General features: G+C 39.2%; 1 protein-coding gene across 1 annotated transcript; it reads left to right on the top strand.

Annotated features, from left to right (window-relative positions):
• The first annotated feature begins 40 nt into the window (after positions 1 to 40).
• On the top strand, positions 41 to 19,102 carry LOC137045628 (zinc finger CCCH domain-containing protein 6). Its single transcript, XM_067422399.1, has 12 exons — positions 41 to 441; positions 2,588 to 2,804; positions 2,888 to 3,010; positions 4,575 to 4,809; positions 4,934 to 5,067; positions 5,146 to 5,274; positions 5,394 to 5,508; positions 6,825 to 6,934; positions 7,384 to 7,601; positions 9,045 to 9,472; positions 13,439 to 13,612; positions 16,885 to 19,102. The coding sequence occupies exons 1-12, from the start codon at positions 356 to 358 to the stop codon at positions 18,354 to 18,356; spliced, it is 3,441 nt and encodes a 1,146-aa protein (XP_067278500.1). The 5' UTR covers positions 41 to 355; the 3' UTR covers positions 18,357 to 19,102.
• Positions 19,103 to 19,157: the final 55 nt, after the last annotated feature.

Below are 19,157 nucleotides of genomic sequence, written 5' to 3'. Positions count from 1 at the left end.
TTCTGCAAGATCCTCGCAGCCATTTTCACGAAAAGTGTTGCGGGCGCCATGTCTGTGGAAGATCCCGAAAAAGCCTTCGATTATAAACACAATATTCTGCGTCTGCAGTCTCGCACCAGGTCATCTGTGAAACCGCCGGGGACATAAACAAAGCAGAGGGTATCAAAGCTGTGTTGAGACAGCGTTAAACATGAGACCGGATATAATGTTTGTTAAGCGTCTCATGTGTTGAGACGTGTAACGTTAAACCGTGAGTTTTTCTCCAGACTGTCAGTATATCAAAACCTTCAGCCAACGAGTGACTGATGCTCCTAACTCTGGTTGCGGAGAAGGGCCAGTTGCGTTTCCAACCATCATGGCTTTTGTGAGCCTCTTCTCCAGTCCCCCAAGCCCCGTACTTGACAAAAACATGACAGACTGTGAGCTGACAGGGGAAGAAAGGTCGAGTAAACATGTTCTTATCTGCAAATGCTTCACTGTGCAGGTTCATGTGTGTGAATGTGAATCTTTTGGCACCTATCTTGTTTTTTTTTTTCTCTCAACGTCAAGTCTTCGTTTTCGTTTTTGGACAGGCCTTTCCCCCAGTTCACTAAGTAGTGCTCATTTTTTCCTGCATGCACTTTCATTTTAATATCTGTTACGGAGGAAAGCAAGTGACACTGCTCATCTTTGTCAGTTTTCACCGCTTTCCCCTTTTGGTTTGCGCTTATTTAGCTCATTTTGAAGGACATTTGGGATTTGTAGAAGGCTGGTTATTACAGTAATGTTAAGTCGTTTCAAGGCTGTTGGAATATGTAAATTGTGCGTAAGGAGCCCCGCCCACTCACGTTCCATCGGAACGCCCCGCCCACCTGGGAAAGGAAAACATGTCTTGTAGGGATTTGTAAGCCATGCGTTGAGCTGTTGTAATTGTCAACCAGGTCAGGTTGACAGAGTCTGTCCATTGTTAATTAGACATTGGGATAAATTGACCCACTTTATGCTTTCCTGATCTTAATGAGCATGATTCATCATCACGATGTTTATAACATCACACTGCGTGTTGTCCATGTTTGTCAAATTTCATTGTCAGAAATTGTTGAATCAGTTAATTGAAACAAACATTCACATCCCAATTGGTTTTAATCCAATAATAGTCTGCTGCACCATTCATCTTGCAATGGGCATTTAAAAGGAAGTTGATGTGAATCTTGAATTGCCCAAAATTAATTTTCTTTCATGCATTTTCTGGTCTTACTGTGCATGATTCATCATCATGGTTGTGTTATTGATCATAACACACTGTGTGTTGCCCATTTATGTCAAATGTCATTGGCATAAATGATGTTGAATCAATTTATTGACTAGATCGGCTTAGAATAAAATAAATATTAAGTTATGCAACAGATACATTTTTTTTGTCCCTGCTTATGTAGGTCATTTTTGGAGGCTTTTTTTTGTTCTGATTCCTGAATAATTTCTGCCCCTGATTCAGATGCATTTATATCCTATTAATATACTTGCACTTCAGTTGCAAATATGGCCAAAAGTGATATAGCATGCATTATTGAATAAAGAGATTGCTGGCTTGGCTTTGACAGCACCCACATGCAAAAACGTCTCATTGCAACTCCAGACCAAGCTGCTTTTTACAGCAATGTAGCACCTCTGTATCCACATAATATGCATCTAGTTTTAATATAAATTTGGGCCATGAGTTCATTGGTCATATGTTTATGAAGAAGTGCAAAGTGACACTTTAAATATTGTAATCATTGATTTTTGCTTCCATTTGCCCTTGTTTTTGCCCTCCAGTTCAACACAGAAGACGCCAAGTTTGTCATCAAACCACTAATCCCACAAACATAGTGACCACATCTTCCCTTTTACAAACATGTAGAAACAATGTGTGATTTTAAACACACTGTGGGAACACTGTCTTCTTTTGCATGTTCAATGCTAAGTCACTGTGTGTAAAGGCCATTAAAATCCTTTCTACAGTGTTATGGCCTACTTTGTCTAAAACTGAGTGACCTTCAGAGCCTCAGTGTTATCGTGTCCTTGTTCTCACTCCAGACTTTACGTCTATTTTGGTTTTAATCCAATAAGAGTTTGCCATTCATGTTGCATTGGGCATTTAAGAAGAAAGTTTATACCCCATGATGATAAGAATTATTTAGTCTTAAACATATCCACACAAAAAAAGACAATTTCATATCCTGCTTATGATCTTAACAATATAATAGATGCTTATTTTGTCTGTTCTATTCTTTTTGTTGTTGTTATTTTTACTTGAAAAAAAATTGTTGAGAAGATTTAATAGAATTTTATAAGTAATGAAGGAAATCTGTTGTTTGTCCATGCACAACTCAACAATACTGTGGGTGTTTGCCAGTGCATTACTATGCAGTTTCTAGGATGTTCTTTGTGGTTGCTAGAGCATTGTGGGTGGATGCTTTTTGGCCCAGTTCTTTAATACTTCATTACTAACATTAATAGAGGTGTTGCTTGCCTTACACCATTAGATACTGAGTTCTGCTTGGAATATTTAGTTATTTCACTGGCTTGATCGTTTTTGTTAATGAAATGCTCAAACATTTTCATACAGGGAGGATGGTGAATTGGAGGACGGAGAAATAGATGATGAAGGCATTAGCATAGAAGAAGTAAAGGAAACTAAGGAAGAGTCTGAAGAGGCCGAAAAAGACAAAGAGAAGGTGAAAGAGAGAGAAAAAGATGACAAGTCACACCGGCATTCCCGAAAACGGCACAGGAAAATTAAAGAAAAGCGGCGGTCGAAGAGAAGGAGACGAGACCGACAGAAGGTAATCACTGCATTCTTTTGTGAAACTCGTTTAATTTGACCTTTTTTTTAATGCTTTTTTTTATCCAATGTTTTCCAATTCAGCATCACTCTCCATCCAGTGGCTCCAGCTCGGACAGCTATGACTCCGAGCATGAGCGTCAAGAAAGACCTAAGAGCAAGAAGAGCAAAGTGACATATCGTGACCATGACGGAGAGTTGGCACAGGTGAGTTGAGGGTTATGGGTACTGTATTTAAAGATTAGTTCACTTCAAAATGAAAATTTTCTGATAATTTACTCACCTCCATGTCCTCCAAGATGTTCATGTCTTTATTTCTTCAGTCCAAAAGAAATTAAAGGATTTGTTCACTTCAAAATGAAAATTAGTTATATTTTACCCTCCCCCATCTCATCCAAGAGTCTTTCTTCAGTCGAAAAGAAATTACGTTTTTTGAGCAAAACATTTGAGGATTTTTCTCCAAATAATGGACTTCAATGGCAACCAATGGTTGAAGGTCCAAATCAATGCAGTTTCAAAGTAAGGGCTTCAGAGGCTCTGCACAATCCCAGATTAGGAATAGGTTCTTATCTAGCGAAATGATCCGTCATTTTAATAAATAAAAAAATATAAATATACTTTTTAACCTAAATTGCTCATCTTGTCCTGCTCTGCGCTCGCCATTGATCATGCAATCACGACAAACATCACAGTAGACGTAGACAGAAGTACCGCCCCCGTGTTTACAAAGCGCACATGCGAAGACTAATGCAAATTTCTTGTAGCAAAGAAAAAAGGTAAAACAATGATGTCGGACGATTTTAAAGTTTGTATTAGTTTGTATTAGTCTTCGCATGTTTGCTTGGAGCTGTATTTCTGCCTATGTCTAGTGTGATGGTTTTAACGTGATTGCGTAATCACTGGCGAGCGCAGAGCAGTACAAGATGAGCAATTTAGGTTAAAAAGTATATCAATACAAATTTTTTTTTTTATGACCGATAGTTTGGCTAGATAAGACCTTATTCCTCATCTGAGAATGTGCAGAGCCTCTGAAACGCTTTGAAACTGCATTGATTTGGACCTTCAACCCATTGATTGCAATGAAAGTCTATGAAGGGGAGGAAAATCCTGGCATGTTTTCCTCAAAAAAAACGTTTTCTATTTGACTGAAGAAAAAATCTTGGATGAGATGGAGGTGGGTAAAATATCAGGAAATTTTAATCTTGAAGTGAACTAATCCTTAAAGATTTTTGAGGAAAACATTTAAGGATTTTTCTCCACATAATGGACTTCAATGGCAACCAACGGTTGAAGGTCCAAATTAATGCAGTTTCAAAGGAAGGGCTTCAGAGGCTCTGCACGATCCCAGACGAGGAATAGGGTCTAATTTAGACAAGCCATTTTCTAAAAAAAAACAAAAAAAAACGTATATAATTTATACCACAAATGCTCGACTTTGGTGTTACCTTATCACAATGGAAAGGTCACATCCTTGATATAGGTGAAAATAATGACCCAGTGCCGATCTTCTGAAGCCCTTCCTATGAAACTGCATTGATTTGGACCTTCAACCGTTGGTTGGCAATGAAGTCAATTTATGTGGAGAAAAATCCTTGAATGTTTTCCTCAAAAAACTAAATTTATTTTCGACTAAGAAAGAAAAACATGAACATATTAGATGGCATGGTGGTGAGTAAATTATCAGGAAATTTTCATTTTGAAGTTAACTTATCCTTTAAAATGTCAGCATCATCTCGCTCAGTTAATTTCCCTTTCTATCTATGATGACCAGCGGGAAAATGAACCTGTAAAGCCACAGAGATCAATGCAGCACAAGAACAGCGATCTGGACAAATACAGTGACTACAGTGAAGAAAAGTATGACTACGATGACGAGGACGATTTCTCAGAGGAGTTGTCTAAATACAGGCATGCTAAAGAGTCATCTGGTCATGGCAGAGGAGGGCCACCTAAAGACCAGGCCAAGAGACCAATTATGAAGGGACAACAAAAACAACAACAGCAGTGTATGTTTGTTTACTTCAAAATAATATAGAGGTCTGCATGGGAATTAATTTGAAGACCCAACAAACTAAACCCACAATCATCTGTGTGGTTATCTCTTGTCTGTTCCTTTTACTTGTTATATAGTTGGTGGGCAGCGTGGTAGAGGTCGCGGTGCCATTGGCAGGGGGCGAGGAATGCTCAACAAAAATAAGAAACAAAAGGGCAAGAATTGGGGCAGAGGCCGTGGTCGAGGAGGAGAGCAGGGTGGTGGAGACGGGGTAAGTGTCTCATTTTTGATTGGACCATCACCAGTAAGATCTCAGGGCACTTATATGTCTTCATATGTCTGATTGCAGGAATCTAAAGGTCCGCCCAGTTTCCAGAAGAAGCGACCAATCATGAGCCAGGAATTCATTAACCAACATACGGTTGAACACAACGGGAGGCACATTTGTAAATATTTCCTTGAGGGTCGATGCATCAAAGTAAGCTTCGTACAAAAACAACAAATTTATTACGCAAACAAGGTTAAACATTACATTTTGTTAATATTTGTTAGGCGTTTGTACATGCTTCAAGATATTTTATTCACATTGCTTTACAGGGGGACCAGTGCAAGTTTGAACATGATAATGTGGTTCCAGAGAAGAAGAAAGAACTGTGCAAATTTTATGTCCAGGGATACTGTACCAAAGGGGATATCTGTATATACATGCACAATATCCTTTCAAAACCTTTCTTGGACAAGTTTTTTTACAGATTAACTGTGGTAAATAATCTTCATGTCAAGCACCAAAGGTGCGTAGGAACCTATTTTAATCGTTCGTTTTCTTTTTTTTCTTCTTGTACTGCTGCTGCTTCTTTCTCTCTTGAGTCTTTGGCAGCCCATAGCACCTCTTGCTGGAAAGTTACACAATTTGGCACACAGAGGACAGTCTGAACATTAACCACAGGTATTGTGGTCACTTACTTGGAAAGATTGTCGCTTTTTGAACCGTAGGGGCTAGAAAAAAAATTGAACCAGAACATCCTCAGACCAAAAAGTTATGGAATTCAAGTTGATTTGTCAAACCGTTCTCTAATAACGCACAAAAGAATTAGACGAAGAGCATGGCAAAGTGAATGTGAGGTTATATCTCCTCAACGCTTTGGCGTATTCTGCTCAAACTTGGTGTGTGTTATGACAGACCTGATGGTACCTGCACAGTCTCGGCGCAGATATGAAAATTGGCTCTTTTTGCTTATAACTTCTGAACGGTTCGGCCAAATATCAGATTTTGGCTGTTTGCCATTTTGAATTTCATCGTAAAATGCTGTATTTTACAAACGCATTAACGTATTGTTAAAAAACTTGTGTCATTTGCACCATGCGCTAAAGGTACTTAAATTTTTTAAAGACAGCACCACCTTGTGGTCAAAAGTTGCTCAAAAATGCTAATAGCCTAGTTCGGCAGAGTATGGCAAAATTGGTATCTATGTTCTCGCTATGAATCTACTAATCATGCCGAGAACATAGATACCAATTTTGCCATACTCTGCCGAACTTTCTGTCCGCCATTTTGGTTTGCTTTAAAAACCACTTGTCTGATTTCCAAATTCAACTCAGATCTTCTTCAGTCCATGTCTGCAAAAATGTATGAATTTCGTGTCGATAGGCGAAAACGGTTTCATATACCCCATCAACAAATTTGATGGCATAATGCCGAAAACAAATCTGAGGCTGTATCTTTGCAATGCTTTAGCATATTGACACCAAACTTTGCATTTGTCATTGTCACCTTACTCTGACCACACCACATCAACTTGGTCACAGTGCCACCTGTTGTTTAAATGTGATACAACATTAAATCATATTACTAGTGAAAGTATTTATTTATATATGTTTAGCCAGTTTGCCTTAAATCCCCTTAATACATCTTAATCATTGTTGCAGTTGGTCTAATGCTCCCAGCCATGACTTATTGTTCCTTTGTTCTTGGCTCTTTAATTGCTGCTATATTTATTCCTTGTTTTGGACCTTAACCCTAAAGTGTATGTGAGTATCCTTGCAAGTTTTTTCACACCGGAGCAAAGTGTTATCAAGGAGATAACTGCAAGTTTTCCCATGAGCCTTTAACCGATGTGACCAAGGAACTTCTGGACAAGGTATGGGCTAATGTGTGACTTAACTTTCAGTGTCCGAACAAATACATGCACTTTATGCACATTATAACATTTTCAGATTCCAGAGAATTTTTAAGAAACCTGGGATTTTGTGCCTTGCTCAGTTATGCAATGGTAATAGAAATGTGTTCACATTTATGCTTTTTTAGCACATGTTTAATATGCAGTGCAGTGGCCAGAGGCATAAACATAGCCGATATGTTAAGACTGTGTCTTGAGCTAGTCTGACCAATGAGGGGTCTTACTTTTCAGATTCAAATTAGACCAATTTACTTTTTTTTATGTAACTGACAGAGATCAATTAGATGACTAACTTTTAAAAGTAGTCCAAGCAATTTATTCCACACATTTTTTGCAACTCTTGGAAATATTTTGTCACATCCAGTGAATATAGCATGCAATGGAAACCTAATTGATGTTTCACATTTTAGATCCTAAATACAGATGAGGAAACTGTCAATGAAGATGAGATGGAATTAGAGGATCTGAGAAAACAAGGAATTGCCCCGCTGCCTAAACCCCCTCCCGGAGTTGGATTGTTACCCACGCCTGGGCCTGGAAGTCCCCCGGATGGAGGCAAGAAGATCCCCTCTCTGTTTGAGATCAAAGTTCAGCCTACTGTGGACTTGGCACAGAAGATTGCGCTAAGGTACTATTGGCATTTATTTGACTTAATTCTCTAAACTCTGTTTAAATCTGGAATATGTGGTCAAGTTTGGTCTGTTTGCATGTTATATAACCAGCTTTAGCATTGTCATTTAGCCCTTTTCATATTTTTTCATAAAATCATAATGAATAGTGGATTTCCACCTTTTTTTGTTGTTGTTGTTGCAGCATATCAAACTACTTAAAAATGTAGTCTTTGTTGGCATGTATGGATTACCAGTGTTGGGCAGTAGTGAGCTACAAGTAGCGACGCTACTGGTTTAACTACATTTTTCAGTAGCTTGTCAGTAGCTCAGTTACTTTTAAAATAGTGTAGCTTTTCCAGTAGCTAACTACATTATACAGCAAGTAGCGGAGTAGCGCGACCAAAAGCTACTTTCCGTTTTTGGGTTCTGAATCTGACGACTGACGCGAACGAGCGGAGCTGAGCGGTGTGACGGAAGCTCGCAGACACTCTTCACTCATATGAGCTGCTCAGCGGTAAAACAACATTGTAAATAAACCAAAACTCAGCAGGCTACTTGCCTCACAGACATGAGATATATCATGTGTTGGCTATGGAAAGCTTGAAATGTCCACTTTTAAATGAAACCATTCAAAATGTAAATAAATATGCAAGCAAAGCGCCTGCACCGTTCACGTGAGCAGCTCGTGATATTCACATGCGGTTCTGTTCATAATGCTACGCTGCATCACTTCATGTGCTGTGAGTTTAACCTGCATTTTAGATTAATCCTTACTAGGGTGACCACTCGTCCCACTTTACGTGTACCATAGGCTACAGCATTTTCACCGCTTGAAAATATCAATATTCATATTCACCCCTCAATATGGACGCACGTCGCATGTTGAGAAAATGTCTTATTCTTGCACTGATGTTAAATCTTTAGCCATGTTGCAGTCAGTTTGAGATATAGGCTATATTAGATTATTGTGTTTGTTTGTATCAATTACTCAAATGATTCTGACACTTTTTGCCTTTGAAATGACTGGGGGAAAAAGTGTCCCAATCAACCTGAATTCACACTATACTCTTTGAAATCAATTACATTGCATTATATTGCTTGAAACCCCAAATAGTATAACATTATTTATTTATTATTCAGTTATTTGTCATTGTAAAAAAAAGAAGAAAAAAAAGTAGTTTCAATGTAGCTAGCTACTTTTTGATCGTAACTTGTAGTGTAGCTAGCTACTTTTTCAAAATGGTAGCTTTAATGTAACTTAACTACTTTAACTTACAAGTAGCTTGTAAAGCTAGAGTTTCAGAGTCGCTTCCCCAACACTGTGGATTACATATTCAAAATGATAGAAGCCAAGCTTTCCCCCCCAATTCTTTTATATTCTATTCTAGTTATGACTTTATATATTGCTATTTTATTTGGGCATTCACTTGTAGTGTATTTCATTATTGTTTTTATTGCAGGCCCAATTTCTACAACAGTGCATCTCCCCCTGCTGGACAGTTTCAAGGTGGTCCGCAGTTTGGCAGTAGCCCTGAGGATATGCAGGCTGGCAATATGATGTCTTCTCCACCTATTCCTTCCCACCCCCCTCATCCAGGCTCCATAAGGAGTCCTCCCTTACCATTCACAGGCCCAGGAATGCCCCAAAGCCCTCCAGGCCAACCTCCACCCCAAGGCTTTGGTCAGTGCCCTCCAATGCCACCTCCAGGTCAGCCTCCTGCTTTCCACGGCAACATGCAGCACATGAACCATCCTCCAATGAATCACCAGGGGGCTCCATTTCAACCTGTGCCTGACATGCAAATGAAAATGCCTTTCCAAAACATGGGACAGATGCCCTCCGAGTTCTTCAAGAATTTGTTTAGCAGTCAGTCTCTAGCCCAAGGAGGTAGGTCTTCATTTATCATTACAATTTTTCCTTTAACTCTTTCCCCGCCAGCGTAAAAAAAAAAAAAAGTTGCCAGCCACCGCCAGGGTTTTTGAAAATGTTCACAAAAATTGTATGGTCCATAGAATATTTAGTTTAATTAATATCTGAGGATGCAATATATCAAAACCCTTATATATCAACTATGACCCTCTTCTTTAAAAAAAATTAAAAATATTTTTTTATTCTAGCTTCATTTATTCCTTTTTTTATTCACACTTGAAAATAGGCAAGTTTCATAAAAAAAAAAAAAAAAAGAAGCAACATTTTGAACACAAAGATGAGAAAATCACGTTTTTGTGAAAGACCAGATCCGATCGAGTCCATCAACACCACTAAACACCACTTTGGTACGTTCACACCAAATGCGAATAGAGCGGCTAGGGCGAATGATTTCCATGTTAAGTCAATGGAAAGGCGCGTTGACGCGCGTCTGGAGGTCCTGCGGTGCGATAGACGTGATTCCGCCTCATTCGCGAGTCCACTTCGTGCGAATAACGCGGATTTGAAGCGAATTGAGCGTCTTCCACGTTACGCGCAAGTGGTGCTTTTGAAGCGAATTCGCGTCAACGCCCGAGTTGAAAAATTTGAACTTTGGCGTCAATTCGCGCCGCGTTAACCAATGAGGAGCCTGCTTGCTGCTGTCACGTGGTAAAGTGACGTGATAAACCCTGCATATAATTAAAAAAATACTGACATTTTGTCACTAAATGTAGTTTTAATGCTTTTCAGTTGATAATGTAGTTGTTTAAAGCTAAAATATGTGGTTTACCTATAAAGGTAGTGCCTATTTAAAAAGAACACTCTTGCGTTTTTGAAGTTGTGAGATCCAGGCGATCTCCGGGTGCTCAGCGCTCGTTAACCCCAGCGAGAGCAGCCTTTCCTCGGCCAGTCCTTCTGGTGTTTGCCGCTGGCTCGGAAGTCTATGTAGAGGTTAAACATGACATATACTTCGTCTTGTGTACATCTAATGGGCGATCTTTGGTCCAATTAATCTGTTGTTGCCAACCAAATCTTTTTGACTGAGGGCAAAGTGAAGTTTCATAACTTTATATTTTATTTAAATATACATGCAGTGAAGATAATCCAGGTAGTGCGCTGGCTGAACCACACATGTGGCTGTTAATGCTCAATATATTTCACCTGGAGCGCCTTTAACGCGCGTCTATTTCGCTTCAAATGCTCGATGTCTACGCGCGTCCAATTAGCTGCGGATGCGCGAATGGATTCAAAATGTTCACGCGTCAAACTAGACTCGGTAGACGCGATTTTGACGCTCAATTCACGTTTTGGTGTGAACACAGCGTAATGCTTGTATAGTCCTGTAGCTCATTCTGGGTCCACTTTTCATTCACTAACATTAGATAGTTTTGATTCATATGCCTTTTAATGATGATGGTCACGTTATTTTTCATATGCATATGATTACACAAGATCACTTGTTGTACTGCTTCTTACTCGCGTGTTTTGATTAGGGGTGTTCACGAATATTGGAATAGTCGAATATTCGATCTGTAATTAATATTCGAAAGCTAAAAATACTATTCGAATTTTACTGGGTTGATTTGCTGGCTGTAAATGCAGTGAATCCATGATAAATCCCTCTAAATCTCGCAGTTATAACTCAATCCACTGGGTGGCGCTGTGGAGCCGGTAAATAAGTTGAGTGTTTTTGATCACATAATGTCGTCGTCTGCCTCGTGATGTTTGGAATTACTTAGATGACAATTGAAAACAATCTTACAAAATGGAGTTACGTTTGATCAAATTAATTAATGAAACTGAGTTATAATAATATTACCAGAACAACGAGAATCACATGACATCCAAACACCAGTGGATGAGGAAAAAGCATCACTGCGTTCACGAGTGCGGGTAAGCGCATCTGTACTCTGAGTGAGGGCGAGATTACTTTAGCAAAATTATCTCGAGACAAATGCTTTCCAAAATTACCCGGAACAATTTGTACCAGGAACTTTTCTCCCCCCAGACCTGCAACTGTCTGCGTTTCCACCGCTAAATAAAGTTCTGTGAAGATTAGGCAAATTAGTCCGGTGATGTACTGCGCGCGACTGCTCCTCCAAGTCAGTGATGGACAGTAATCATTTTTGCGTGTACTGATTGAAAGATTTAGTGGACTGTTTACATGAGACGTTATCTAAACCGATCTGGTGTTTACATGTGATGACTTTCAAACGCAATCATTTTGTCACATGCAGTTTGTCTGCCGCATCAAAAATGTCAACGCTGTTTTCTCCAGCTGAATGTGTTGACTCTCCAGCTGAATGCTGACTGTAGCCATAGCAACTCTTAACGACCACCAGGACTAATACAGTAGTATATAATAAGCTATTTATTTGTTTTAAAGTGTAATAATCATCTCAGAAAAAAAAATCTTCTGTCAGGCGCAGTTAAAGTAAAAACTGCCTGGGGCAATATACGCTGTGTCATTATTCCAACATTATCTTCATAACTTACGAAATAAAAAGTTTACCCCTCAACATGAGCGCGGCGCACGCTGTCACGTCACGTCATGTAAGGACGCACACTTAAAAGTAATCGGTCAGGTCGTTTACATGGTGAAACATTTCTGTTCGAGTATGGAAGTAAGCTGTGCTGCTTTTGCTGGTTATGTATAGGTTTACTAAGAGGTAATTAACAACGACAGAAAAGAGCACTAATATGCAGATTCAGCAGAATGCAGCATATTCAGAAAGCTTGTAAAGCTAAATTTAAAATGACAATGTATATCAGTGGTTCCCAAACCTGTCCTGGGGACCCCTCACAACTGCACATTTTGTATGTCTCCCTCATTAGACACACATAATTAAAGTCTTGCAGTTTCTACTAATGAGCTAATAAGTTGAATCAGGTGTGTTAGATGAGGGAGACATGCAAAATGTGCACTGGTGGGGGGTCTCCAGGACAGGTTTGGGAACCACTGATGTATATTATTATCAGCTATTACGGACATTGCACATGAGATGGCTGAGATGAACGCGTGCCATCAGACAGAGAGCAAGACTGATATTTACTGAACGCAGAACGAACCTCGCAAAAGACTGTTAAAAATGCCGTTTGGAGGGGGAAATATTTACCCAGGACTTCATTTAGACCCTGGTTCCTGCGGTCTAAACACACCGAGTACCACACTGAGTTCCTGGTTCCTGGGTAAAGTTCCTGCGGTCGAAACGCGGCTATAGTCTCCGCAACGTCTGTCAGTGGCACGTTTTCTCACCCGATAATATCATCAACATCCAATAATATTATTTTTTCTCTCAACATAAAAATGAGAAACAATACAAACACGACAACCATATACCGACTCGTGTGTGTGTGTGTGTGTGTGTGTGTGTGTGTGTGTGTGTGTGTGCGCGTGTACGTTCTGCACAATAACATGGCGCTCTCTGATTTCTTAGTGTTTTTTCCACTCTCGCTGCTTGAGCTTATAATGCTTTTGTTCTTTAGGCATATATTTTTTTACACATACAGTTTAATGTTTTAAAAGTTAAACAGATATAACGTAAGCGTGTTGTGTACATTGCCTAATCATAAGCTTGTTCAGAAATGGTGACATAAAAAAAAAACGTCTCTCTCATTTTCCCAAAATAGCCTACCTAATTTAAATAAACGAATATTCGATTTTTATGAGCCCAAATATTCAAACACAATATTTTGGGACAATGCCCATCCCTAGTTTTGTTGAGGAGATTCAATACACATTCAGAAGATGTGCAATAGCGCCCCCTAGCGACTGACAGGGAAAACACGGAAACTTCCCTGTTTGGCCTTTAAGTGTTTTTTCACAAATAACGGAAAATTCTGTTTGGCCAGGAAAGATTTCATAGTTGATTGATATTTAAAAAAGCTTGATATTTATGAAACACGAGTCTAGTAGTGATGCCCTTTTCTCTGTTATACCTACAGACGAGGGACCCATTCAGGACTCCATGTCACATGGTAATGCTGATTCCAGTGGGATGCAGGACTTCCTGCCAGCTGTACAGAAGGTTTTGCTTTTACATCTAAACCAGAACAAGCAAGACACTGACTCTCATAGAGACGAGGGACAAGGGTCTGCGCCTCCCAACAGAGAGAAAGGTTAGAGAGGGATGTTGAAAACATTTTAAAACAACATTGCTTTAAACAATGCCGTGCTGCAGGAATGAGTTCTGGAAATGAAAAAAAAAAGTTTTTTTCACTTCTGGTTCCATTGTCCTGCAGTCGATGGATTTTTGGTTAAATGTCTGAAAATAGGTATGTGGTTAACACAAGCTCAATATATTTTGACATTTATTTATTATTTGAAAATGCATCAGTAATACCCCACCTGTGATTTTTGTCTTTAGTTGTTAACAAGTGGCTAAATGGGACTACAGAGGTTTGTCAGGGACATTAAACATCATCGTGATAAACAGAAAAATCTACTCTCTAGTCTAATTTTACAGCCTAGTTGTGTTTATACTCACATCCTTACAACCTATTCTTAAACTTTACAACTTGTTGATTTTAAATGAAGTATGGAAGTAAAATAATGCTAAATGTTTTTGAAACAGAAAAGCTTGTTGGATTGCACTGCTTAAAAAATATGCATTGCGTTAACCATTTTTAATGGATTGTATTTTTAGGTCTTGCATTTTTTTATGAGCTGAAATTCAACATGGTTGTATATTTAAGATGCAAATATTTCAATAAAATATTTTTTCACACATTTTTATTATCCAAAATTCAACAATCCATATTAACCTCTCAGATTTAACTTCCAAAATATTAATTCTGTTTAAAATTACAACCTATCATTTTCAACTGGCAAATTTCGGTCTATTTTATTTCAAAAGTTCAAAAGCATATAAAGCTTTTGCAAAATTATAAATGTCTATACTGTTACTTGATCAATTGAATGGATCCCTGCTAAATAAATTTATTAATATCTTTAAGTTCTTTCCCAAAAAAAATTAATAAATTAAAATTCTTACTGACCCAAAACATTTAAAAGGTAGTGCGTTAAAAAAGCTTTTTATTTCAGATAAATGCTGTTCTTTTTGAACTTTATATTTATCAAATAATCCTAACATTTTTACACAACTGTTTCAAATCAAAAATGTTTCTTGAGCAGTAAATCCTTATATCTGAACGTCTTCTAAAGGATCATGTGACACTGATGACTGGAGTAATGATGCTCAAAATGCTGCTTTGCATTACAGGAAGAAATTACATTTTAAAATATATTAAAATAGAAAATAGTTATTGTATATTTTAATATTATTTCACAATATTACAGCTTTTTTGTATTTGTAATAACAAATGCAGCCTTGGTGAGCAAAGGAAACTTCTTTAAAAACATTAAAAAATCTTACCGTTCTAAAACTTTTGACCGGTAGTGTGTATGTACTGGCCCTGATAATCATCACAAATATGTATGGCTTGCTCCATTTCTGTAAATCTGTTTAATGAATGAATGACTCTCTCTATGCATTGCTCTGATATTCATCAACACCGCCTGCTGGTGAATATTATAGGTTGTAATTTTAAACAGAATTAATATTTTGGAAGTTAAATCTATATGGATTATTGATTTTTGGATAATGAAAATGTGTGAGAAATGTTTTGAATTAAAATATTTTACATCTTAAATATACAACCATGTTGAATTTCAGCTCATAAAAATGCAAGCCCTATAAATACAATACATTAAAATGCAAGCATGGTTAATACAGTGCATATTTTTTCAAGTAGTGCAATTCAACAAGCTTTTTTGTTTCCAAAACATTTGGCATTATTTTACTTCCATAATAAAGAATGACTACTTTTAGATGTGCACCAGTAATGCAATCATTTCCAATAATCTCAGTAAGATGACACGAGCAAACCTCTTCAGTCCTATTTATATGCAAGTTTTTTTACTCTGATTATTCACTAATAAGTGAGGTTATTTTTACTACCATTACTGCATACCCCAAAGCACAAATGATGACCTTGGATAGAGTAGACATGTTACAGGAAACTGTTTTAGGCCCTGTCCACATGAACACGGGTATTTTCAAAACCGCAGCTTTTTCTACGCGGTTTGGCTGTTCGTCCACACGTAAACGCTGTATCCGGTTACTAAAACCGGACTTTTTTGAAAACTCCGGCCAGGGTAAAGATTTTTAGAAACTCCGGTTACAGCGTTGTCGTGTAGATGGTGAAACCGGAGATTTCGGCTTTTTAAATTGAAGTGCGCGCCGTTCTTTCCTTTGTTTGATATCAGATTTTCCACATCTCCTTTTGATTTACGCGAGTCGATTCTATCCGGTGGGCTCCACTAACAGCGCTTATCACATGTATATCCTACAGATACATGTTCAGTTATTTCATTGTTTTGCAGAACAAAGGCGCCAGAATGCAATAATACAAAATAGTAAAGCAAGTGTGTGAAGCTATTACAGTCCACTTCGGCCCTGCACCTGTGTATACAGTTACCTGTCACTGAGTCCAAAGCAAAGGAACTGCAGTGAATGGGACCCATGTGGAAATCAGGCAGCCAATCATAGCGTAGTTTTGCGCTCTCATGTGGACAGATTTTTTTTTAAACCGTGCTTGTGTGGACGCAATTGTTTTTTAAAACGGAGGAAAAACTCCGGTAATAAAAATACCCGTGTACGTGTGGACTAGGCCTTAATCTACTTGCATCAAATGCAAAACCATCAAATGCAAACCAAAAAAAATATATAGATTGGATATTATTCTGTGCCTTGATGAACATAGCCATTGTGTTCTTCACACCATCTCTGAATGAAGATAAGACTGTGCAGAAAGTTGTGCTGAAAGAGTTTAGTGATTCAGAGTAGAGGGAAACCTCTGTGATAATGTTCATTTATGTAGTTGTGTGAACAACAAGGCATCCGTATGTCCAAACACATGCATACTTTGGTCAGAGTGGTAATATGATTAAGGTTACTACAATTAAGAGCTTTTGATCTAGTTCACACTGCGAACCTTAGTGCTCTTTGCCGATTTATTGCTCCAATCTGATATTTTTTGTGTAGCTGTTCACTTTGTTTTTAAATGGGGCCAATATAAATTCTAGTGTGAACAGATCATGGTCCTGAACTGACCCGCATGTTGAATAGGGTTCATTTGTGAAGATTATCTAGATGACATTTCTTTAAGAATCATCCATTTTGTTGACCATAGAACTTTTATCTTCCAATAATTTAAGAGCGTTGGCCCACAGAGTTAATATTCTTCCTGCAGCACTCTTGTAGAACTGACTATTTTTTATATAGTCAAAGCAGTGTTAGTAATGAACGAGCACAGATGGTTGTGTATTAATATGATGTTCTTGGTTCCGGTTTGGAAGTTCATTTTCTAATATATTTTCTGTTTATTAGATGAAACCCCTAATTGGTACTCCAGTGACGAGGAAGAGGGCAGTAGCGTAACAGCCATCCTTAATTCTCTGAAGAAGCAGAATGAAATGCTGAAAAACCAGCCTAGCATGGCACCAGCCGACCCTAGACTCCAAAAGGAGCGAGCTTTGCCCAGCGATCCTCGAATAAAAGCTGACCCCCGCCAGCGACCCCCAGACCCCAGGAAAGACGCAGGAGATGGTGTCGGCGACCCCAGGCTTGCCAGAGACCCACGCAAGATGAAACCAATGGATGCCTCCAAACCCGATCCTCATCGCCACCCAAACCCCTCCACATCCCACAAACCGCCCACCGGAGAGGATGATGATGAGTTTGAGAGAGAGCTGAGGGAAAGAGCAGCTTTGATCCCATTGGATCCCAGTCCTGGAGCCACGCTGCGAGACCCACGCTGTCAAATCAAGCAGTTCAGTCACATCCGGGTGGATATTCTCCTCCAGCGTCCGGCCTTTGCTCAAACCATAGTTTGGGCTCCAGAGGACCTCATTCCTCTGTTGGTTCCCAAACAGGAGCACTCCATAAACCTGCCGCTCCCACCTTTAATAGCAGATGCTCAACTAAACCGTAGCCTCTCCTCCCCACCGGATCACCCTCCATCAGCAACTTTGTCTCCTCCAGATCCACGACTTGCAGCCGCTCGCTTTAAGGAGGGAGTTGTTCGACTCGGCAGCCCTCCAAGTAGGACGCTAGATTCTCGCAATCACCATCCGGACAAGCTCTTGGACCCACGTACTCACAAGACTCTTGATCCCAGAATCAGTCGGTCTGGCAGCCTGGACTCCAAGCTATCCGGTGTGAGGGAGAGTCCATCTGGAGGAGGAGATCCACGGCTACTGCGTGGATCCTCAAACCAAACGGTTGCTGCTTCCGCTAAGCCCGATTCGGAGAAGTTGCCTCCATATGCTCCCCGTCTGGCATCTTCCATAGGTGCGGGTGTTGATAGCCCAACAACGCTGTTAGGCGGGATCAGTTTATACGATCCACGCAATCACAGCTTACTCTCCCCGAAACGTGAAAGCGAGGAGCACCCTAAAAAGTCAAGTATCCTTAAGTCTTCTGCGAAGCTCCAAAGCTCTCCACCACATGCCTTGCAGTCACAGGGAATGGAAAAAGATGAAAAAAGTCCAGTTAATGACTCTGAGAGCAACACAATTGGATGTACGTCAAATCTTCCTCCTCCGGTGCCTACCGTAATGCCAGTTTCTCCATGCACGCCAATCCGAGCGCCAGCTCCCGCTGTGCACAACTTGCCCATCCAGGCATTAGCAGGACTAATACGGCCTGCTTACACTGACCCGCGGCAGAACAGACCTGTGGGCTCAGCCGGTGGGACTCCGCAAGAGGACGAGGACGACAAAGACAGTAAGAAGAAAGACAGGCCCCTGAGGGATGTCTTTAAAACCTTTGACCCTACAGCCTCACCATTTTGTCAGTAATATAGCTCACACATGTAATGTATTCTGTTCACCCTGCATGTATATGAAGCTTTTCTATTTATTTATGTTTGTACATATATTCTTCACTGCTGCGTTACGGTCTAAGCAGCGATATTTTTTCTTTGCCGCTTGTGCGTTCATAGATTCTCACTAAATTTGTCACAGCAATTTGCTCAAGAAGCATTTTAAGTACATTTGTATCTGGCATATGGACACTTGAGTGCCGAACAGGTGCGTATGTATGTGTAATATCAGTGACACATGTTGCTAGAAAACATTAAAAGGGATGTGTGGCTAATAGTATTCATATTTGTAGTGCTGTGCAATGCTTAAATATAGTAAATATATAAAGTTTTGCTAAATTCACACAGTATTTATCACAATTACATGCAAAGCATATATAAACACTGTAATATAGCAGGACTTCTATGTTCCATTTATCTCAAATGTGCTTCTATCAAAGGTACAGTTGTGATTTTGGTGATGAAAGGTTGATTTATGAAATTTCTTTCAGAAAATCTCTTGTAAATGTTTTTTTTAACGAGGCAATTTTGATCTTTTTTTATTGTCATTGTTATTTGTGAAGATATTTTTATTGTGTTTCTGTTTTTTCCACAGAAAATGCTGAGTTGTTTGTGTTCTTTTACCATCGACTGAAATGTTAGTAATGGAATTTAAATACAGCAATCACTTTCCTCCTTTTTTAAATTCATTGTCAAAAATAAAATGGAATTGTGTGATTCTTATGCCAGTATTGACTTCAGTCGTTGTTATAGTCTTCTACCTACTGCATTGTATTCA

Source organism: Pseudorasbora parva, chromosome 17 (assembly GCF_024679245.1).
Source record: "Pseudorasbora parva isolate DD20220531a chromosome 17, ASM2467924v1, whole genome shotgun sequence".
Taxonomy (NCBI): domain Eukaryota; kingdom Metazoa; phylum Chordata; class Actinopteri; order Cypriniformes; family Gobionidae; genus Pseudorasbora; species Pseudorasbora parva.
This window is presented reverse-complemented; position numbering and strand designations above follow the sequence as displayed.